The sequence below is a fragment of the Leptosomus discolor genome, chromosome 1, assembly GCF_034619465.1.
Source record: "Leptosomus discolor isolate bLepDis1 chromosome 1, bLepDis1.hap2, whole genome shotgun sequence".
NCBI lineage: Eukaryota > Metazoa > Chordata > Aves > Leptosomiformes > Leptosomidae > Leptosomus > Leptosomus discolor.
In genome coordinates this window covers 74,570,255-74,594,389 of record NC_141391.1, presented here as the reverse complement: position 1 = coordinate 74,594,389, position 24,135 = coordinate 74,570,255, and the positions used below count along the sequence as shown (strand labels likewise).

General features: G+C 38.4%; 1 protein-coding gene across 1 annotated transcript in view; it reads right to left on the bottom strand.

Annotated features, from left to right (window-relative positions):
• Window positions 1-24,135, bottom strand: part of GABRG3 (gamma-aminobutyric acid type A receptor subunit gamma3) — a 332,651-nt gene that overhangs the window by 42,226 nt on the left and 266,290 nt on the right. The window contains exon 6 of the mRNA XM_086482208.1: window positions 12,690-12,827. Within this exon, the coding sequence (XP_086338334.1) occupies window positions 12,690-12,827 (138 nt within the window). The remainder of the gene's footprint in view (window positions 1-12,689; window positions 12,828-24,135) is intronic.

Sequence of the window (24,135 nt, the reverse complement as noted above, 5' to 3'; positions counted from 1 at the left end):
AAAAAAAAATTCCAGGTGTGTAAGCCAGGGGTAACCTGAAGTTCAGAGTTTGCTGAGGGGATCCTTGCAGGCACTGTGGAAGTCTGTTCAAGGACTCAGATTTTTCAAATGTGCTGCTCAGGATGTGTCCTTAGAAATTAATCTCTCTATTCATATAAATAAGAATAAGCTGCAGCATTTGAATGTGATTCTGCCTTTATATATTGTGTCAACACAAGGAATGTTTACCAAGTATTCCTCCTTTTGAAGGAAGCATTTAGGAAATCAAACAGATATGCTCTCTGTCAGTGGAGGAACGGAAGAGAGAGTTTGGTATGGGAGTGTGGAAATTGGTAGTACTACAAAAGACATTTTAATGAGTGTTTTATATTAACAGACATATGTTTAACACTATTTTTTTCTTGGAGTTATTCTTTTTAAAAAATTTACTAGATGGAGAGAAATTCAAACCAAAATGGACTAAGACACAGATTAAAACTATAATCTGCAAGTTTGGCTTCAGTTTTGCCTAAAGATTTGCATTATTTTGACAAGTGTCCAACTACAATAGGAAGATGTATGGGAATTTCAATAAACTTTTAACATTGTTATGTGTTTCCTAGCAACCTGCATCTAGCGAACAATGTATAAGATGCATATCCTTTTTTCTCTTCAAGTTGCTTTATAATTCTTCTATGATTCTCCTACTTCATTATTCTAAGTTTCTGTTTTGAACCAATAGAACTGAAGGAATAATTTGGTACACTGTTTTTAGTATGCAAAAGACATGCCTGAAGCTGTGGACATGAAGAGCAGAGAACTCTTAAGATTTTTTTTCACTCTAACTGCTCCTACTTGTAGGAGGTCTGCAATTAACTTTGATATTGACTTGAATTAGAATGTGGGTGGTGGTTCTTTATATCTCAGATGAAAATCTGTATTTTATACTTGTCTAAAAATAAGCCATTCTCCTTTGGTACAACACTGTACATTGTTTTGTTCGGGGGCAGGGAGGGCAGGAAGAGTGCTGGAGGAGGGCTGTCCCAGGTCCAAGACAGACTTGAAAGATTTGTACAAGCTAAAGGGAACTTACTGCAGTTGCAGACACTTAAAACAATTAGAAGAGGAGTAACTGTAGTTTGTTTCTGCTAAAGAAAAATAATGCAGATGGTATTGTGAAACCCTTATATTGGAGAGCAACCTAGATCTTCAACATATCAAAATGTAATCTTCCAAATGCCAGTCTTTATGGGTCATGTCAGAATAAAGAATTTAATTTTCCTCTCTACTGAGGGTAAATACAAGATGGTAAATTCTAAGAAAGAGTGAAAGGTTTTGAAAGAGAGGCTAACAACAAAACACCCGGTATCATACAGAATTATCCTATATAAGGATATTGTCTACTGTTATAGTTCTATCACTCTTTTGTATAACAAGGTCTAAAAGACTAAACAGACTCACCTGCAAGGCTTATTTGAGAAGGTGATGTATTCAAGAGGATTCATCTGTTCAGAAGCACAATGACATTGGCAGAACTTAGTACAAGTCACTTGAGTTTTTTGAGATTCTTGTCCTTATGCCACCTTCCTGTACTCTTGGGATTATATATTTTACTTCTATGAAGCAATGAATCTTTGGTCTGTGCCTTCAGTTTGTCTCAAGTTGAGTATGATTAACTTACTCTGATGTAATGAGTGATAGTCTGTTTCACGTCTTCTGCCAAAATTATTTTGTAAACACCGCAACGAATCATGACTGATGAAAGCCCAGACTTCTGTCACTGCCAAACTGCCACACCCAAATGCCAAGGGTTCACCTCTGGTTCCCTGTGGGATGCTATGGCAGCCCTGGTCATGGCAGGCTTCCTTACATTTCAGGAATGCTCTTTCATGTTACCTCATATCATTACTTTGATTGCATTCGCTGGAAGGTCTGGAAACTTGCTAAACACTCAGTCTTGTACTGTACCATTTCCTTAATTACCTGACAGAATAGCTCATAGTTGCCAGACTCTCTGGCAGGTAATGGTAAGATGCATATTGGCTTCAGTAGGCAGTGGATAAATCCAGCATCAGGCAACTAATCATAGAAGATATTTTGATTCTTGCCAGTGTAACTAGGAAGCAGAAGGTGTTGACCAAAATGGAGTTATTATTATGAACAAGACCTGGATGTTGTGAATACTGCTGCAGAAAAGGGTCCTAGAGGCAAAGAGCTGGAAAAATGATCCCAATGTGAAAGAGTAAAGGCTAAATTTAGAGAGATCTTGCTAGCACATAACTAGTCTGTGCTGCAGGTTTCTAAGGTATGGCAAATCAAAATCTGAAAAGACACTTAGCACCTTTTTGTGACATATGAATAGTCATCCCATCCTGTATCTTAAAATTCTCATTAAGATTGTAGATTCAGCAGTGAATAAATTACAAAATACTCTGTGCAATACTGTGAGTTTTAAATTAAGTACAATTGCTGCTTGTGAAAGACTTTTAGATAACATTGTGGCAACCCTGGGCAACAGCCAAACCTTCACTGTTTGTGTTAATATAAAACTTTTGATTGAGCCAACTGTAAATAACCAATACAGTGCTGTAATGACACAGAAGTAGGAATAAAAGCCAGAAATGCTGGAATAGCAAGAGTCTGGGAAGTTGTTCTCAGCTGTGTAAATGTGAAGATGCTAACAGTTCTTATGTAATATATTTCAGCCCTCATTACAGTAATATTAATACCAGAAATTTATCATCAATCTGTATCGTGGACCAGAAAATCTCAAGATATGCTTCACAATTTGAGTCAAAATATTCTGTCTGCATTGTGTACCTTTTTAGAGGTAAATACAATTCACCGATCCAATTTTGCTTTGTATTTTGTGTATTAAAGACACTTGTAAAGCCATTCCAACTGCAGTCATAGTGGTTTTTTCTATGGAAATACTTCCCTCTGTCACTACTGCTTTTGCTACCACAGACACCATATTACTGCCTTCATAAACGTAGCCCACCAGACCAAGGGTTCTACCTCTAAGGGCCTGGGTATCATGCACACAGCAGTGCATCTTCTCACTTGGCAATTCCTGGCCCCACAGTTGTCCTCACAGACCAATTCTCTTCAGCAAGTGGGGCAGATGGGCATCTCAGAATGAATCTGTGAAAGCCAGTAGTTTACCATGGTGTCATCTAAGTTGGGCAGGAAAAAGTGCAGATGAGGAGAAGTGGCTGCTAGGAAAGCCTCTGTTGCTATGAAGAAATCACAACTCTGTTCTTTTGAAGTAAGCAACCAAAATGTTTTTCCTAGCAAAACATGAAAGCAATAGCAGCCTTCTGCTTTTTACCTCATGTACTACTGATTAAAGCACCAGGACATCAGAAATCAAAGTACCTACCTCTCAAGTGAGTGATTTGGCTAGACTTCATAAGCTAAATTCTGAGATGGATTCACCTACTTCTTGGTATTGCTATTAAATATTCAATCACTCTTTCAAGCTTAGGGGAGAGCTCAGGTCAACAACCCCAAGCTCCAAGTTATGATTACTGGAGAACAGAGTCAACCCTGTCATCCTCCAGTCTTGGTGAATAATCCTGGAAAGGAAAATGATGTAGCTCCAGAAGAAGAGAACAGGAAATCAGGACTCCACGCACAAAGAGGAGCGACAAATACAACATTGCTAATGGATGAGTGAATGAGGATTTAATTTATTATATATTATAACTGATTCAAGAACCTCTTAAAGCTAGACACATACAAAATTTCCAAAATATGGAACCATCAGATAAAAACCTTAGCTGAAGAAAAATCTAATGGAAATGTGTGGGTTTTTTCTATAAAATATAAAAATCTTTAAAAAAAGACAACTTGAGGTCCTTTAATGAGGACAACTAGATATTTTTTAGGGGAAAATCACTTCCTACTGAAATTTTCCCTTAAGAAAAAAATGCAGGCGAAGACCTGCCTCCGAGTCTTCCACTGTCTACTGTTTTTTAACTTGTGATTTTACCACAAAGCAAAGTTACTTTATTTCTAATCTCTCTCACCATTTTCAGCAGTAAGGGTCTATACAAAGGACACTAAGCATTTGTCTCCACAAGGCAAAGCATAAGAATGAAACCAGTTATATATGCAGTTCTGCTGAACTTACAAAATATGGAGAGGAATAACATCCTCTCCACTCCTCTTGTTCTAATCATCTTTTGCACTATTCATAAACAGAAGAAGAAAGATGTTTTTAGAGTGTTTTATACTTAGCCGACTGGTATATCATTAAGCTGAGTATTCTCTAGTTTCTAGAGACTGAAGAGTTACTTACATTAAATAGCCAGTTCTAGGCTTCTACATCTGATCTCAGGCCAGTATCAGGGAAAGCCTGCATTAACTGCAGTAGTCTATTGATCAAGTTACAAATCACGGTCTTCAGAAGCTGTCTTACCTGGAGCTTTTTGAGGCATTTTTGTAACAAGATCGGCAAGTCCTGGATTTGCAGGGCAATATAAAAGTTTTGATTCCCGTGTCAGTCAAACTTGTAACCAACATAGGAAACGATATTAATAGAATTACTGTAAGTAATCGTCTATTTCATTATTACATTTCTAACCTGAGTAGCTAATGACAAAATTATCAGAATCTATTATATGAAGTTTGCAATATCAGTGCAAGATGAATTGTTGTTAAAAATAAAAATTGGTGTTTCTCTTAGAAAAAACTATGGCTTATTCAAAATATTCATTCTGATATATTGTCATTTGACATGTGAACACCTTTCAAAAGTCAATACAGCCGCTGCTGATTATCTCTGCTAAAATGAGATTTGATTTATTGCAAATACTATATCAGAGATAAAAACTCTGTGAACAAAAATATTATTGGTAAATCTTATAATCAGGCTAGTTTTCTGTTTTCACATAATTTGGTGTTTACTGTCATAAAAGAAGTTCTACATTATTACCTCATTCCAGAGACAACTGAAGTGGCAAGGACTTTCAGTATTATTCTGTTCCTCTGAAAGGAGCCAAAGAATGACAGCAAATTCAAATTCAGGCTATGGATTTGGTCCTGCACACAAAGTAATTTTAAGCTGTATAAACATTCTGGATTTAAAGATGTTATTGGACTCATATTTCACAATGAGCTATGAAAAATGAACAGGGAAAAAGTAAAAGAGTGAATTTGTTATATATGTCATGGGTCAGTTCTGTGGCTCAGTACTAGGCATTATTTTGAAGCGCTAGGTAGTGTGTTCAACCTATTTGAAGTCCTAAATGGGATTTTACGTTCTTGCACTGGGTCTGATGGATTTCACTGAGGACAAAGTTGTGGAGAAAGCTGCAGATAAGAAAGAAAATATAAGTGAAAACTAGATTGCAAGTGCTAGTATGGTGTGCATGCCTGCCTGTGTGAAGGCAGCAAGTAGAGTATTTTCATCATTGGAGGCGGAGAGTTGGGCAAGAAGGGCTTTGAAGGGTATATTCCTGGTACTTACTAGTTTGACAATGCTGGAGCTGCTGGGATTGAGGACCCATGAGGGCAGTAGATGCACAAGGACTCTGAGAAGTTGTGTGTGTGTGTTTGTGTAGGCAAGGTGAGAAAGCAGAAAAGAGTGTGATGGGGGCAGCAGATTCTGGAGAAAGGTAGGACCTCTGGCATCAACTGTCCCTGTATGATTCTGCCTACCACCTATAAAAATAAACTTAAATTCAGCTTCAACATTCAACACAGGATTTCAGCAACACAGGATTTTAGCTTGATTCTTAACTTCTTAGGATTTCCTTCTAAATGACAGAAACAGATTTTTGAAAGCCCAAACCCTATTTGGTAATACTTGGGAACAAATGCAAGCACAGTCTGTAGTTTTGCAAGGTCTAAAATTCAGACCAGAAATTTCAAGAACCCAAGGACAGCTACAAGGATAATTATATCCACTTGATACAAAGGAAGACCCAACAACCATGAGAATGGGTTGCATCTGGAAGGGTCTAAAGGCCAGGGCAGGTTCGTGGGAACTGAAGAGCTGGAGAGCAGAGCAATGGAGAATTCTCCGATCAAACCCATTTTCTGTTCTACCTCTTTGGGGAGTGTTAGACTTTTTCCACAAAGAAATGCAGGACACATGGAAGACATTGTCTGGCATCAGGGGAAAGCAGGTTCTGAGATGCTGGAATCCACCTGCCACTGCACTTATGCCAGGTTAAAAAAAAAAAAAAAAAAAAAAAGGGAAATCAGCAAATTCTTAGGTCGAGAGAGGTTCTCCTCCCCCTCTACTCTGCCCTGGTGAGACTGCATCTGGAATATTGTGTCCAGTTCTGGGCCCCTCAGTTCAAGAAGGACAGGGAACTGCTTGCAAGAGTCCAGTGCAGAGCCATGAAGGTGATTAAGGGGGTGGAACATCTCCCTTATGATGAAAGGCTGAGGACCTGGGTCTCTTTAGCTTGGAGGAGACTGAGGGGTGACCCCATAAATGTTTATAAATACATAAAGGGTGAGTGTCAGGAGGATGGAGCTGGGCTCTTCTTGGTGATGTCCAATGACAGGACAAGGGGCAACGGGTGCAAGCTGGAGCATAGGAGGTTCCACGTTAACATAGGGAAAAACTTTTTCACTGTGAGGGTGACAGAGCACTGGGACAGGCTGCCCAGGGAGGTTGTGAAGTCTCCTTCTCTGGATACATTCAAAACCCACCTGGACACATTCCTGTATGACCTGCTTTAGGTGGCCTGTTCTGGCAGGGGGGTTGGACTAGATGATCTTTTGAGGTCCCTTCCAAGCCCTGACATTCTGTGATTCTGTGAATCTGTGATTCTGCACTCACCTTAGGAGTCAGGCAGGATGGGATAGGGGTAAAGAGGGGACAATATTTGGAAGAAGAAGCGACACTTTCTGGAATCATGGGAACACATAGCAGATGTCTGCTGAGGGCTGTAAACCAAAGCCTAACCATTAAAGCAGATAAGATTATGTAATACCCTGGTTGAAAGAGGTAAAGCTCCTTTGATGCCAGGTAGGTAAAAATAGGCATTGTTTTCAAATGATGTGGTGCATTTATCTGAGTCTCTACTTGTCTGCTTCAAGATGCAGTCTGAATAAAGACAGTCTGCAGAGCACAGCCAGCTGAGGTAATGTGTGCTGCATCCCACTGAATTTGGTATTTGAGGAAAAAAATACCCCAAATTCACATTTGTCCTGGGAAGAACATACAGACGACAAGCACCCTGATGTGCTGTCAGGACTCAGTGGGACATTAAAAAAAGTCAATGACTGTAAAACCCAAAACTTTCATGAATATTCATTAAATAAATGCCTTCAGATCATTTAGCTGGAGAGGGAGTGACTGAATCAGATCATTAAAGACAAACATGCACAGACACAAACACACTCAGCAAGTGTGGCATCTCATGCATTTTTTTTCTACTCATTGTCAGGGCTGTGAGTGCACCAACATGCTCCAGTTGTCCTGATCAGCCTGTGACCATCCTTCTCTGCCACCTCCCCGCCCCTTGCAACCCTTTCCCCAAGCTGAGGGGCTTAGCTGCCTGCTGCCAACCCCGGCTTTGCCTTGCCAACCTAGTGTCTGAGCTGGGTGGTGGTCCTGCCCCATCAACAGGGACCTATGAGGTGATGGCTGGGCTACTGGCTGAGCCCAGATTGCCACTGGGCAGCTTGGTTTATCTTGTGTGGATAGTCATCATGAGCCCTCTGTGCCTACAGCTAAGTGATGTGGCAGCATTTAACAGTGAAAAGTAAGCAGAAGTGCCAGCTATGAAATGGTTTCTCAAGCCAGCCATTCTTTGCTCACCTAGTAGAAGAGCTAGGCACATGAGCATCTTTCCCTCTCCATAAATCTCTGGGAGTGTGTTGGTCTTCTGACAAAGACAAGGAACATCGGCTTATGCCTGTCTCTGTCTGATCCATCTATTGACTTGATTGGGGATTTCCCAGTGAAGTTTGGCCTCTCTATGAAAATGTATCTATTCCTCCCTTCTTCTGCCAATAGCTATTTATGTAGCCCTTTGCATCTTAAAAGACAAGCTTTCTTATTTTTGTGGTATGGTAGTTTTTTACTTGCCATTTACGGAGTGCCCTGCAACAGAGTACGTACTTTAAATTGTGTTGTTATTAGCATTGTCACAAAGAGCTCTTTCTGGATCTGTGACAGCAGATATTAACCTTGCTTTGCAGCTCTGTGATATAGGGCTGAGACCACTATGTAAACCGAGGCACTTGATGAAACAGCAATTTCAAAATACAAGCACAATTTAGAAGTCGTGTGACAGGCAGACTCCACTAATTGTCACCCATCTCTTGTATATATGCAAAGGTGCACCTTTTTGTGGCAGTAGTTATGCCTATTTAGTGGGTTTGGGTGTTGATGCTTGGGGGTTATTCAGAATGTACGAAATCGTACTTTCTGCCAGGTTCTGTATATTTCATTTGTAATGATCAGCTATTAAAGTTTTTAAATAGGGCACTTTTAGGGTGTTTTCTATTTCTGGTGAATTACCTTGAACTTACTTATGCAAAGGCTCCTTTGGACTGCAAAAATCTCTCAGGCTAAAGGCATCTGAGGAAGAACACAAATAGGGCTTGTATGATGCAAAGAAGTTTTCAAGTAAATGAAAATCAGATTCACTAGCTACAAGGTCTTTGTGTTTATCTAGCAGAGTAAAAAATTGAGTGGTTTAAAAAGAAGCAATAGACTTTTCCCGGGGGAGTTGTTAGCAGAAAAGTGCAGGCAACACTACAGCTCACCCCATGAGCTTTTATTCATGGATCCCTTCATAATTCTGTTTTGGGTTTTTTCTCACCCCACCCCCAACCCAAGTGTACTTGGAAAGTCTAGGACTCTGAAACCTGAAGTTTACTGCAAGCACACACAGAGTGCTTTTAAGTATGACATTCCCCCTCTCTCTCCTGTTTTCCTGGTCACCCTTCCATTGGCTGATTTGCAGTTTTAAAATTTGAGAATTTTCTTCTTAATTGCTGTTCCTCCTTTTTCCACAGCTCAATGCCAGGTGGCTTAGTATTCCCTATACTTTAATTAACTTTGTCAGCCTTATTTGACATTGTAGCAAGGTAAGTGGTCTTGCTATACTATCCGAGTACCTTGCCAGATGGCAACAGGGGAATTCTTCAGTACTTGTGAATTAGTTTGATATCACCTGGCAGTGAGAGCTTACTTATGGTGTAAGATAAATGTTCAGCACCAGCACAGTGATTTTGCTGTGTATTCCATGTAATCACCATACGCAGCAGATAATTATCTGATTGTGTTTGTGTCTTAGCATGAAATTCAAAAAGATCCTTAAGAAAAAGCTGAACACCTCTTCCAGATGGCAATGAAAACTTTCTCTGGCTGCCGGATTATTGTAAAAGAGGATAGTCTTCTTGCAAGAGTAAAGCACACCACCATGGCAATGCTTTAAGCCACTGCTGGTTCAAGGCAAGAGATGACAACATTTCTCATCTTGCTTAGATTTCAGATACACTCTCTGTGACAGCTGGCTTCCTACTCGTGTACCTCTGAAAGCACCGTAGATTAACGCAAAGGTTATGTAGATGTCTGAAAAAGGTTTGGTAAGACTGAAAGAATATCAAATAGCAGAACTCTGCTGAGTACTAAATCTAGTCATTTTGTGGTGAAAATGACAACCAAGGACTTACGCAAGTGCTGGAAGAACAGCAGCATGTTGCTGTGTGGTCAGTGTGACCTCTGTTCATTATAGCCAGAACACTGCTGAAAAGGAGCTAAAAAAAAAGGCATCCCTGAACTGAACATAGGAAGGTAACGCTGTGGCAGCTCTCACATTATAGATGAACATACAATTTAGTGAGAAGTAATAGTGTCATAAACCAGCAGAAAGGTGTAAGTTAGAAGCAAAAAAAGATGTTAGGATTTTGAATCCAGCTCCTGCTAGTAGAGGACTGCTCCCTGCAGCACATTTTCTCATACTTTGCCTAGTCTGCTTTTAAATGCCTTGCGTAATACCAGTTTCTATAATTTCCCCTGGGAGGAAGAGATGATGTTTAGTACCTCTTTTGTCAGGAAGCTGCTGTTGGTACCTGCTTCTCTTCTCCTAACTCCATCTCATTACTCTGAGTGATTCCCTGCGCAGCACTGAACAAAGATGTTCTTCCTTTCTGTCCTTAGTCTGCAAAGGGATGGTTACTGGTGGGGCCTTTATGAGCTCCTGCATGGCTCAGAGGGGCCTGAAACAGACCCAAAGGCGAGTCGGTGGGAGCTGGTCTCTCTAGGGAGCAGTCCAAACTTGAGGGAGGTCCTATACCCAGTGTCCTAGGGCCAGCTTCGGCACAGTCTCCCTCTCCGGCAGCTTTGGTATAATATGCCACAGATCTTCCATGACAGAACCTAGCATCTCTTTTTTGACCACCTGTAGCCCCTGGCATGGCTGTAAAGGAGATGGGATACCTGTAGGCAGCAGCTGCTACCTCCCTTAATCAGAGATTGTCCATGTGATAGGAAACAGGAGCTTTGAGGGTTCCCTAATTCTCATACTTTTTCAATAGGTCTACTTTTCTTCAATAAATAGGCATGTACCACATCATAGGTCCCTCTTCATTCTACTCGTTCACATATACTTAGACACTCACAGCAGGCAGTCGCAGGATTATCTTAAATTTTGTCTCTGAGCTATATTGCACAGTCCCAAGTGGGTTGTGTCCTGCCCCACTCCCTCCATTTTGGGAATTCTTGCTCTATAGTATGGGGCACACTCAAGGTTTTCCAATGCACCTGTTAGTTTTCCCAAGTCCTGGCACTGGGTTTTCTCCTGACAGTAAATACTGTCGACATTCAGTAATCTGGCCTTGAAAGCACCTTAAACTACAGTGTAAAACCAGCCAGAGTCTATTCTAAGCTAATTCAGGTCCATGTGCAAACTCAGGGGTTTATTTTTCACATCTTTCACATATTTGTTGACTAAGAGCCCCTTCTCTGACATCTGCTGAGATGCACAACCCATTTTTCTGCCTAATAATATCAAATGACAATCTGATATATACATTTTACATTACTGAGTTAGTTTCCACAACCTCTAATAGGGTTGTTTTGGTTTTTTTTTTAGGTTTTGAATAAAATCCAGTTTGCCAACAACTTTGTGCTACTGTGATGCGTTTAGAAGAATAGAAATACCATGTGATGGCTTCAGTAGGTTCAGTCCAACATGGCTATTGGGTTTTGCACTCATAAACATGGGTGGGTGGAAGCAACAGTAGCAATAATAGGAAAAATATCATGCGACCTTACACAACTTAATAAGAACTGGACATATACTAAAAAGAGCATACGAAATATATTTTTCCTTGTTCCACTTTAACCATTCACTTACTTGAACAAGATCTTTATACAAATGGCTTTATCCTGTGCAAAGGAAGAGTTTAACAGATCTGTTTATGAAGACACTGTCAACATCTTGATGTGGCTGACTCGACTCAGTAACTTTTTTTGCATGTGTATTTAGCAGTCCTTGATGCAAACTCAGGGTGGCACCACTCCAGATGTGAGCAAAACAGAAAGAGCAGGGCTTTCTCTCCTATTCCTACTGCCCCTTTCCAAGACTTCCATGCCTGCATCCACAGATACTTTAATGATTTGGTATTTTTTACTTCACTGTCATTCACCAACTATTTGTTCAACTTATGAGAAATTTGCATTCCTGAGAAATTTACAGACTACAAAGATTTGTATCCATAACGGAAGATAACTTTTACAGGCGTGCTCTTTGTAACATTTTGTTCTGCTAAACTACCAGCCCAAAATACTCACTAAAGCTTTAGTGACTCTTCATTGCAAAAATTGCTATCCAGTCCTGAGAATATATTGCTGATGTTAATGGGTGGGCTATGACCCAACAGTAGTAGTTTCATAAATTACTAATTTTTTATTGTTACTATCATTCAGTGTTTCCAAAAGAATAACAGCTCTGCTACATTTTGAAAAAAATAAATAAATTGGATTTTTCAAAAATTCACCACCAGTTAAGCAGAAGGTTGCTTCTAGCAGGTTCCTTCTGCAGCTGGGAGAAGACTTACTAAATGGTAATCACGGAGCTTACTGCAGAGTTGTGTACAAAGTTTAGGCATTGTTTGAATTTTCTGAGAATTTCTCCAGTTCAAATAATGTATCCTATTTATACATCTTTTGTCCCTATGTTGCTGTTATTATAAGAAAAAGCAAGATTTCTGAAGAAATAAAACAGACATCATTGGGTTTTAATCACAATTGATTGGTAATATCACTAGCAAAGGTATTTATAAACTGAGAAATAAAGAGTGCCTTTGAAATATTAAGAAAAATACTAAATCTGTGGCTGAATGATTAACTACTATTGAAAGTTTCTGATTCCACTAACCTTACCATTGTGCTCCAAATCTTTCTCTTTAATCTATGGTGAAAATGTGTATCTCAGTGCAGGAATGGCTTAATAAATTTAGTTGAGGAATGAGAATCGTATAGTAGCTTCAAGTATATAACAGCCATGTCAAGTTAGCATTTATTCCTTGGTTTGTGAAACTACTAAAAGAGTAGAGAAGTTATCAAAAATCTAGACAAAGTTAACAGTTTTGATGTTTGTGCTTTAGAGTTTTTAATATGAACGTTGGTAAGCATTGAAATCAAACTGCACTCAAATGAAAGCAAACTTTGAACAAATATTTTGAAATAATTTGTTCTCCAAAACAAGCACTATCATTTGTATCGTTCTTACCTGCAGATGTTTTCACAATTTCTGAAGTATTTCTGAGACCCATAAAGTCAAACTGATAGAGTCTCCAAGATTTCTGATCAGCAGCCTCCACTGAGTTTTTCCTCCATCTGTAAATCATTTCCTCCTTAGGGTAGCCATCTAGAAATTAAATATATACATACATATATAAAAAAAATATTGCATTTCACAAAAAAAGGTACTGCAAAACAGGATCTGTTCACTGATTTAGAGCTATTTGGGAATACCTAAATATCTGATCCAATGCTTTCTCAGGAAGTTTTGTGGTATAATTCAGGTAAAGAGTTGTATGGTACATGAAAGTAGAGTCACAATACTGGCGAAACTATGATTTTTCACGTTCATATTTTTTTTCAATGGAGAAAAATTTTAATTGGTTCTATCAGAATCAGAGTTCTTCAGTGATGCAATTGATTCAACTAATTTGAGGTCCAGACACAGAAGTATGCTGCTCTACATATGCTCTGAAGAAGCTGTGCAAACCAATATTATGGAAAAAAAAGGGAGTATGTCAGTGTAAGATGTAAATAATTGAAAAGCGATAATAGTTCTAATGTGCTGTATGCTACTGTATTTCTGAAATGAGCTCAATAGGCACAAAAAAAGCAAAATTTTAATTAGTATGGGATTGTAAAAGTGATTATGCCATCATATTATTTCTAAAGGCTATGGTATTTAATGAGACATCACCTGATCTCTGCAGCTGAAATAGCTTCTGAAAGTCTTCCTTTATCAATTTAGCACTCAGTAGTCATAATTAATCCTCATGCCAATACTTAATTTCCTTTTTGTTAGAGAATGACATTTTCCAATAGAAGTCCAACAACAAATCTTCAACCAGCCCAAACCATAATAATAGACCATCTAGAAAACAACAGCACGCCCATGCTAGTTAAAACTTATTCTTCTAATAAGAATAAGTTCTATTCATCTAATAATTAATACAGTAGATGTAGATTATAAGGCATATTAAAAGCCTAGCAGCAACAATAGCCAGTTAATATAACTGTCTCATCAACAGTTTTTTCCCTCATTGGATACCGATAAATGTTTATATTTGCATTGCGAAACAACTTCTCTGGTCATGGTGCTATTTCCTTGATGTTTTCCTCCTATGAGTGCCTTCATCTCGCTTAAGGTTCCACCCTGCTGGGGCACTGCTGTAAGGTGTCCATGGCCTCATTTATCCCTCTCACTAACACAGCACGAAAAGTACCCACAAGTCCCTCAGTTCTAATCTGTAGAAAATGACTATGTGTTAATTCAAAATGTCACATTCGTCTATTTCCCATCAATGTAAATAAAGAAATAACCCGTGAAGGACCCAACTGAGTAACAAACACAAGCCCTGCCGTTCTCCGTGAGAACTCCTGCTGCCAAGCAGATTTCACCGCCAATTCTGCTGTGCCAGCCTGTGAGATTGATCTAAAGGTTAATTTCTTTTGGCTGGCAGATTATGTCAAAGGATGCAGAGGTGCAGTGAAAGAAGTCAAGCTTTGCAGGTCCTCCGAGCCTCAGCCTTGCATCCTCAAAAATCTTCTCAAGCCTGGCTCCTATTTGACTGAGCCCTCTGATCACATTTCTGACCGAGTAGTGTCTCCCTCTGATGGAAAGCCTTACATTTTACCTCAGCAGCCTTCTCCAATTGATTTTGTCCGTGGAGAATCTGATATCTTTTCCCTGCAGTTCAGGAGGGAAGAAGCATCAGATGGCCTCCTCACCATGCCGTGGCTTCTGTGCCGTCACACCAGGTGGCTGTGGCAGAACTGCCCCTTCCCCACAGAGCAGTATCAGCACTGCAAGGCGGGCTGCCATGCGGTTTGGGTCCTAATTCTACCTTCTGGTTTCCGTCTTGATTTAGAGCAAAAGTAAACCCTTACCCTATTGCACCAGCTCCCACTGCAGAACTTGTGGCCCCAATCTACACTGCAGATTTTGTTGCAGGCAGTAGATGGGGCCCCTTTTCTCGGGTGAATTTCACCATAATCATTGCAAGTAAAAATGTTTCAAATATCCTGCAATAACAAAGATTTTACTTTTTTTAAAAAATACATTATCTTAAATTGATCCAAAAATGAGCTCTTTACATTATTTTCCAAATTTTACTGAAAAAGTTGTGTCAATTAGTCTTGAATTCAATTTGTCCCTGATTTTGTTGGCTTTTTTTTCATCCCATGGCCACCCCACCAAAAATCCATTACACTGTCAGTAAGCTTGAAAGCTTGCTATCATATTATACAAAGCATAGCTGTTTATCCTGGCATGGTCAGCATGTAGTCAGGAACAAGTTCATGAGACTCTCATCCTTCAGGATTTTTAATGTGTCTTTGACTAAGAAAAGGCAGATTCAATTTCAGAATAACTACTTTTTCTGTTATTCATCATCATTAAATAGCAAGCAACTGACTTCAGGAGATCATCATGCCCTTTCAATAGTAGTCTCCTTAATCCACAGCTGCTGACATCTGCTTTTACAGTGGTTGGGTTACTTACATCAAAGAAGATAAGTACTAGCGATTCAATGGGAGTTGTTTCAGCCTGTTAAATAACTGCTATTATGTTCTGCTCCAGTGCCAGGTGACTTCACTTTTCAATTAATTTAAAAGATATTTCATATGCAATAATGACACATCTGCTTGGTTAGTATATCACTCCTAGGATTCATTTAACTTACAGAATGGACTCCTAACGATGGTTCTTCTTTCATTGATACCCAATATTTCTTATATACAGCCTAATAGCTTCTAGCCCTCTAAATGCTTAATTTTAGAAAATATCAGAACTGGAGACTTCAGAACTCCCGCAAGAAAACAAGCTCTGCTGTTCAGGCCGCAACACAACTAAGAGTGAATTATCTATGGAAATGTCTGTTTTCTTCCACTTCTCCAGCATGAGAAATGGCTGTAAATTACCTTAAATTCTTGACCTTGTGGCTTCAAGCCATCCATGCTGAACAAATTGCGATCAAGTGTATTTACCCTGTCAGGTTGCTTTAGGTTATGTAAAAACATCCATACTGCAGCAGAGCAAGGCTCCAGGAGGTCCTGGAGGCTTTCCAGTGGGTGCCAGTAAGACGGCAAGGGGAATGGCATGGGAAGAAGACAACCACGACAACCAACTCTGTGTTCTGTGTTACAGCCATCCAAGCTCTGGCAACCTGCAACTCAGGATCTTCTCAGTCAAAGTCTTGTCTACACCTTATTTTTCCCTGCCATGAATTTACTTGACTGACTTTAAATTGTCCTATTTTTTTGCCCGATTGTTATTTTGTAGGCTGTGCTGTAGATATTTGCATCTTCTACAGGTTTTAGATTTATATATTACCATGTCGAAGATTTTTAAAGAGCACCTTACCATTTGGCTTTTTGTAAGACTGGTACTATGTGCCTTTGTAAAACCAAGTCAAGAACAAATTTGGTTGAAGTTATTTCTTTAAGAGCCCAGTAGAAAGCACCCATGTAATACCTCGTGTTTACTTTCACCAAACATATGTAATGGCTTTTCCACCTAACACAAATGATTGGTACCTTTGTTGCATTGCTCATAGGCTTAAACATATACATTTTCAAAGTGTACCACTGACTTTAACTCCAACAATGCAAACATGGATAAACAATAAATGCACTTTTTTGCCATTTTGGAAGTGAACCTATTACAACAGAAAGCAAAATTGTCCTGACAACCTGTGAGATTCTGTAGTTTTTGTTTTACTTCCCTTTTTTATTGGAATAATAGAACTCGTGTTATCACATCTTCTCACATAACCACCAAATAATTTGTAACTGGCAAGTTAAAAATAATTAAACTTCATTCTTCATGTTCATGCTGCTTCACTTTCTAGGGAGACTGAATGATTTGTGCAGAAGCCTCCACCAAACTGACGGAAAAACGGTCAAGGCCAGAAACATCTCCAGGCTGGATGAGAGGCATATGCAGTCACAAGATGGCTGTGAGAATTGGTGTCAAGTGGCCCTGAAGCACATCTGCTACAGGAGTCAACACTGATGGAAAATCAGCAACTTCTGTAATACAACCATTGATGTATCCATGCCTGTCAGTGCATACTGCTTCTGACCTTGATATCCCCAATGCTGTAGTTGGTCTGGGCATCTTAGATCAATGCTTGATTTCTTTGTTTCACCTTCTTTTCTGTGATAGTGGGTCTATTCCAGGAAGTGAGTAGAGATAGGAAGAAGATAGCAGGAAGGGGTCATGTCACAAGGACACAGACACAGACCACTTGAAGAACTAGTTCCTGTCTAAAAAAAACTTCCCTTAGAAATGTATCCAAGACATTGAAAGACAGAGAGGCATTGAGAAAACCCAACCTCTTTCATCTCTTCAGACGTATTTTTCCCCCTCTGTGAAATCAGTTTATTTTACTGCTGGTTCCTCATGCTTTGTGTTCACATGTAACACAGGCAGACCCAGCTTGAAGCAGAAGGAATAATGCAACAAGGAAGCTCGTCTCTCCTTTCTAGCCTTGGAAAAATTTGTATGCCTAGAGCATGCAATGAGGAGTTAATGAAAGCAGCTGCAAAGCTGAAAATGTGGGGGAAGTAGGCAAGAAAGGATTGGTTCAGTTAAGTACCTGCCAGGGGGCTGATGTTTGTGACAGGAGTATATATTTGAAAGACATAGCTGGATTCTGGGAAGGTTCTATTTTTCCAGGGCTGTTACAAATACACTCAAAGTCAGGAGAAAGCATGATCTGAAAGACAAGCTGTTGCCATCAGCTAGTGGCCAGAGTTTACATCACAGGCATGGAGGGAGTGATAGATTTGACTGCTGCAATTGAAGGTGGTCAGGAGAGAGAGGATGCTCTGATGCAGTTAGAAGCAGGTGATGAGCAGCCCTTTACACCTTAGAGCCAGCTGCTTCCAGACAGGCTTTGCTTCCTCTAATGCTACCTAGTAAACTCTTCTAATCGGGACACCTCTGTCAACACAGCCTCAGTCAGATGAAGAGGGAGACCCCTGTCAGCACAGACCCAGCCAGAAGAGGATAATGAGTCCAGAAATGCACCTCTCTCATACTACGTTGTGGATGAAAAATCATATGCTTCTACAGAAGATGCCTGGGCTTTTTTTTCCTGTTAGCAGTCTTTATAAATATTTCTTTGTTGGCAAGCAAACTGTATTTTTAATCCAAACTTCTCAACATTTCAGAGGAAGAAGTTTCTCAGTGATCTGTTCCTGTATCTATCTGGTGTTTTTTCTCAGAAGGTGTGTGTTCTTTTAACTAGAATAATCCTGGAAGTTCTCCTGTTAAAAATGATACTACCTTAGGCTTCAGGATTGTATGCACTTACTAAGAACAATTAGATGTCAGAAAGAGCAAAGTTTCAGTTCAACTAGTTTAAAATAAAAAAAAAAAATAGGGGATATAGAAAATTCATTATGTCCTTTCAGGAGGAACCCATCAGAGTAGACTGAAGCAGTAGTAGGGAAAGAGAATGGAGACATTTAATTGTTTACTTAAGACCTATGGAAAACAATAGTTGTAATTGAATGCATATTGAGCTGTCTCTGTGGACAAATGAGGGTGACTAGCTTTTTTCTCAGTCATTGATTTAAAAAAAAAAATTTTAAAAAATTGAAGTATTTTAAAAGGCAGCTATAAGAAAAAAATGATAAATGTGCATGCTGTAAAGATAGCTTTAAAGCCTGAAGTGATTTATTTCAGCAGTTGTAGATAATTGCACTTAGGTGATAACTACAGCAATTATAAACGTTATTCTTTGCCCTATTTGCTTTGCATCAGTAATTGACACCTTATTAACAGTAGATTAGCTCATGAAAAAAATCATCCAACATAACCATGACTGCAGAGTAATGGATCTAATACTGCCCTGAGGTTAAAGGATATGTCACCCATTGAAGAGAACAAAGTTTTTCTACCTAAAAATGTGCTAAAAAATAGGATTGTGATATCACTTTAGCCAAGATCCTGAGGATCCAGTCACCACCATAGACAGTAATGCTTATTTACCCTTTTACCCGGGACTAGTGCTGGTTTTGGGGAGAAGTGAAAGAACCCTGATACAATTTACTGATACGTTTATATGGTAGCTTAGCCTTTGGGAGGAACTTGCATCATCAATGCATCTTTTGGGCCTTCAAAATAGAAAGGAGGAAAAGAGAGGTGTTGCTGTCAGAGAAGTAAGACACAAAAGAAGGCTTTTCTGTTAACCAGCTCTTGTAAGAGGTAATAATTTTCCTCATTTTTTGCTACTCATAGACACACGGCAAACTTGGCTCAGAGAAAACAGAGAAGAGAATAGAAAGCTGAAAATGAGAAAGGAAAGAAGGAAGGCATAGAGGAATGAACAGGATTGAACTGAAACGAGACATAGAAGTTTTCCCTTGAAGATGTTTTGAGATGTGGCTTTTCCATGTACTCACTTTCTGAAAAAAATCATAGTTGTCTTAAAATCTAACAGATATTTCTCATATAGGGTGTTATGATTGTATCACACACAACCTTAGTAGTGGAAAATCCCTGTTCTGAGTATCAGATTGTAAAGGATAGGTGGAAGAGCTTAAAATTGCATTAAGAAATGAAGGCAGTTGAGTTGCGTCATCATACATTTGTACTCTGTCCTTATGCTCACAAAACAATCTCCCTTTTGACACGTTTGCAATTGGTACCAAGAGTGATTTGTCTTTGGAAAATGGTTAAGTTTATCATATATTGTCCCTATAATTACACTTTTCTATTATTTTGCAAATGACTTCACCTTTTCTGCAAAAAAAATCCAAACCCAACACCAAAAAACAGAACAAAAATAGTCTCACCTTATAGCCTCTCTTGATGTTTTGCTATGCATTTTTATTTACATGCTTATTTTTACTGCTTGCTTACAGTTTTATTTGGAAGGCAATTTTCAGAAGCCTCGTGTGCAGCAATTACTTTTGCCTATCTGCTTGCATTGCTCTGGCCAGCAGCTTATCTCACAAATTATTCCACTGGTAATTAGAACACCTGATAAATGTTAATTTCCCTCTGATCTAGCTATATTGCATCCCCATTCCTGACATCATTAATGGTTAATGGGCTCATCTCACCCCTAGCCTACTGGATATAAATTGTATCTTCTCTAAGATCTTGCACAGATCAGTATACTGAGGATATGTATGGACACCTTGCCTAGCCATATGAAGTCTTGTTTATGCTTTTTTATGAAATGGATACTTCACCCTATCCTCCTGTTCTGTTATGTATGGAACAGTATGAAGGTTTTACCCTCGGTTTTCTGCAATACTGCCTTGCAGAAAAAAAATGAAAGTCCTGAAATCAGTTTTCCTAGCTCAAGTTCTCTCCTCATCTGAATGATTCTGGAATATGTAAATATTTTATTCTTCACATATTTAGATGTTTTCTGCTTATAAACAAAGATGCCAGTAAGACACAAAATTTCATTTTCTAGCTCCCTGTGCTAATTTTTCATTGCTAACATAGCTATTTCATAATGATTTTGTGTTGCTTTACATTCGTGTGTCATTACCTAAATGATTCTATGATTACAGATAAAGAATAGTCTAAGACTTTATTCATAATGTGGTTTAGATAATTTTTGATAATGTAAACCAAGTCTCACATTTCTACTGGAACATAGGAAGTTTTCAGAAATGTATAGCAAAGGGATGGCCTTTCAGAGTCTGCTGAGATCCTGTGCAGTTTGTCCACAGCGAGCTCTGCATAGAGATGGGAGGCTTTACCTGAGCACTTGCTGTTTTCCAGAGGATTTGGGGTATGATTCAAGTAGCTGGTAGTCTCATCTCTTCTCCCTTCTTTTACATGGACTTCATGGGACCTACAACAATGACTGAATGATGCTGATTTCAAGAGCTATATACTATTACTAAGAGACCAGCTTCATTATTGTACTACTAAATATGTACATTGAGTTCTGTAACAGAAAACAAACAGTGCAATATGAATATTGTAGCAACTAAAATTTTGCATTTGTCTGACCACATGAACTCAAGTGATGAGAGAAAAATCACTTATCTTTACAGTTTGTAAATGACTATTGAAGAATATTAAGCTGCATGCCGATTTTCTGTCTGTTTAAACAAGAATTTTGTGCTGGATATGCTGAAGGCAAAATTTGAGGTGGTTCCCAGAATTTTTGCTGAGAAGTGCAAAGTCTGAGTGGCTGAATATTCAAGCAGTATCTCAGGCAGATGTAAGTGATGGCAATTGCTCACAATTTTCTGTATAGAAGTTGACTTTTAATTGAGCCTTATAGAAAAGAGGAAGTCAACATCATAACAATAAAGCAGATGAAAAATATTTGAATAAGCCAGAGCAAATCAAAGCTCCTGAAGTCAGAATTTAAAACCAAACCTAGTAGGGGTTGCTTTGGACAATTTAGAAAACAAAGCTGTGGAACAGCCAAAGCAGAACAAAACCCTCTCAGTTTATTAAAGGAATATTTGTCAAATCTACAATTCTTTGGGCTGCTGACATTCTCTACAGCCAGGACACAGTCTTCCATTCATTTAAACTGCACTTGTATTGAAGATGCTTAGTGACATAGCTCTTCTAAAGCAAGTGCTTAAATTCCTTATGACTAGGATGGATAGCAGTGCCACTGAAAGATGCTGGCTGACTGAGTTCAAACTTCCCAGCAGGACTGGAATACTATTCTCTAGAGGACTTCAAAAATACCTTTTCTTTTTTCTACTGACTATGTAGGCCTCCTCAAATCTAGGGGTAGAACAGCTGTGTGAATTAAATGGAGTAAATTCCATTGAAGATCTTTAAAACAAATACATGTGAATTGAACTAAAAATAGCCTATAAATGCTCAATATCAACTTCAACTCTACTGGGTATTACAAGCTAAAATAATATTTTCTTTACTTGTTTAATGGCAATAATTAACTGTATCTTCTGTGTAGGACTACTAAGATTTCCTTAAGACTATCCTGATGAAACAGATAACATTGTTTATTTCATCCATTGCTGTGTATAGACAAAGTGCTGAGAGAATGTGTTTTGGCTCATCTGACAACATATAATGAACAAGCAGAGACTCCAACTGAGACTCAAAGCTCTAGTAAAGTAAACAGTGTGGCCATAAATAGCCCTGGAAATGAAAGAAAATACACCTGTAAATTTTTTTAGTCCATGCAAGTGGGGAGAAATAGAGAGAACATAATTTTCTTACAGGTTTCTTCTTTCATTGATGAGTAAACTATCTAAGCTTTTATTTCAACACTTGATATGAAGATTTTTTTTAACACTGAGAACTCATTCAGTGTTTCTCACGCGGACATGACAGTATTTAAAGATTATGCTAAACATGCTTAATCCTTATCTTCCAACTTCTACTCAATAACTAGCATGTATATGTTAAGTATGAGTGCAACTAAAAGAGGGATATCCATTAGCAATAAAATAATAAAATATTATGATTAGAAGTATACTATTATCAACATGTAAATATAAGTAAATAAGCTATTTGTTGTAAAAAGTACAAGAAAAGGACAGGTAAGGAATTGCCTGCATTTCAACAGGCAAGAAGACTTTGTATTCTCATACAAAATAGTAATAATAATTGAGTAAGCATAGATAAAAAATGTACTCACAACCTGAAGATAGCTATTACAATTAGACAGCAATAGCACCCACAGAAGTATTAGCATCCACCTATTTATCAGCGCCCAACTTCCGAGGGTGGAAATACACCACAATCTATCCACTTTGCCCTACGTACAGGAATTTTCTGTCCAATTTCAACTACAAAAGTCATTGTAGTTCTATGTTCAGCTTACATAGTCCATAGGGTTTGTGACCAGCCTGAACTGTACTTTTTCAGACCCATGAAAATTAAAATCTCGTTATCAACAATGTTTTTTTCTGAATTGCCATGAAACCCATTTCAGGCTTCACAGGAGCTACACCAGCAAAGCTTGTGGGTTTACAGAAACCATCCGAAATATTCTGTGTTCAGGCAACACAGCCTTGATGGAAGCAGGTTACAAATTAAAGATTTACATACAAGATTATTGTGACTTTTTATAGGTCTTCTCAGAATACATTACAAATGGATAATAAAAGGTAAACCAACAGAACACTCAAAACAGAAAAGAGTTTTCTGAGTGCTGTCATACATAGAATCAAAAAACAATTTGCAGCATAAACTCAAAACTAAACAGAAAATTTCTTTAAGCCTGAGATTAAGCAGGGTTAGGTTTTAAACGATTTGTGAAACAGTGTTGCTGCTGTTGAAAAAAAAGCCCGTACAAACGTTTCTCTGTTTTGCATCACAATGTAACTTAACATATGAACTGACATTGGAAAATCAAAATTAGTTATTTATGTCTAGGTTCTTCGAGTCATTTTTTTTCAGTCTATCAGCTATTTACAAAGAAATGAGTGGTATTTGCTTATTCATGTTGCTATTATCATTCTGTACATAGATTTATTGTCATTTACACACATTTATAGTAATTTCCACACATACACACTAAAATTCACACAAAAAATAATTTTTATAGCTCTGTAAAGTAAAGCAACAAAGAGATTTCTATTTTTTGTAATATTTTGCTAGTTTTCAATTTCAGCTTCTTAGGGTTTGTCTGCACCTTATTGGCATAGCATGCAGGACTAAGGAACAAAAGATAAAACTTAACATACTTTTTTGTGTTTCATGCTTACAAGAAGAACAGTTCCTGAAAAGGTCATGGCTAAGATGCAATCTCCCTGTTTTTTATAACAGCTCATCAGAAATTATCTGATGAAATGAAGTTTCAGATGAACAGGACACTTTACTGAGTCTGACGTATTTATAGTCACACTCAATTAAATTAGTGAGAGCACTGCACTGTTTTCATTTAAACATCAGCAACAGTGTTATGATGAATTGGTAAATACATTAATTTTGCATTCACTAAATTTGGCCTTCCTCTTATCTGGAAGCATTTATCAATGCCTTGGTTTGTCAGTTACTTTCCAAGCATCTCAGGGCTATTGCTTCTTCAGTTAATGTTTTTTTTTTTGCCCCCAAACTATAGTATTTGTATCTCATCTGCTTGCAGGATACTGCTGATGGAAATTAGCTGACGCTCCTGTGTACAACACTAGTCCAAGTATTTCTCATGCCCTTTTCTCACTTTTTGAGATACACGTATTGATCACAGCGATCTTTCTGTGATGTGTCTGTGTATCTCAATGCCTTGATCTCTTGTCCAGGCATGTCATTTCAAGCACATGAAACTGTTATTTTGGTTAACTTTACACTAGCTTAGCTAAAACATTCTTTCTAAAGATTCTGAGGAATCATGCTTTTTTTTACTGTTTTCCCCAGATCCCCACAGTGACTGTAAATCTCTGTATCTTACAGTACACAACAGGGTAAATTCTGAGTCTCCTGGTAATTTCTTTTTCAGTTTCCAGTCCCAGACACCAATCATGAA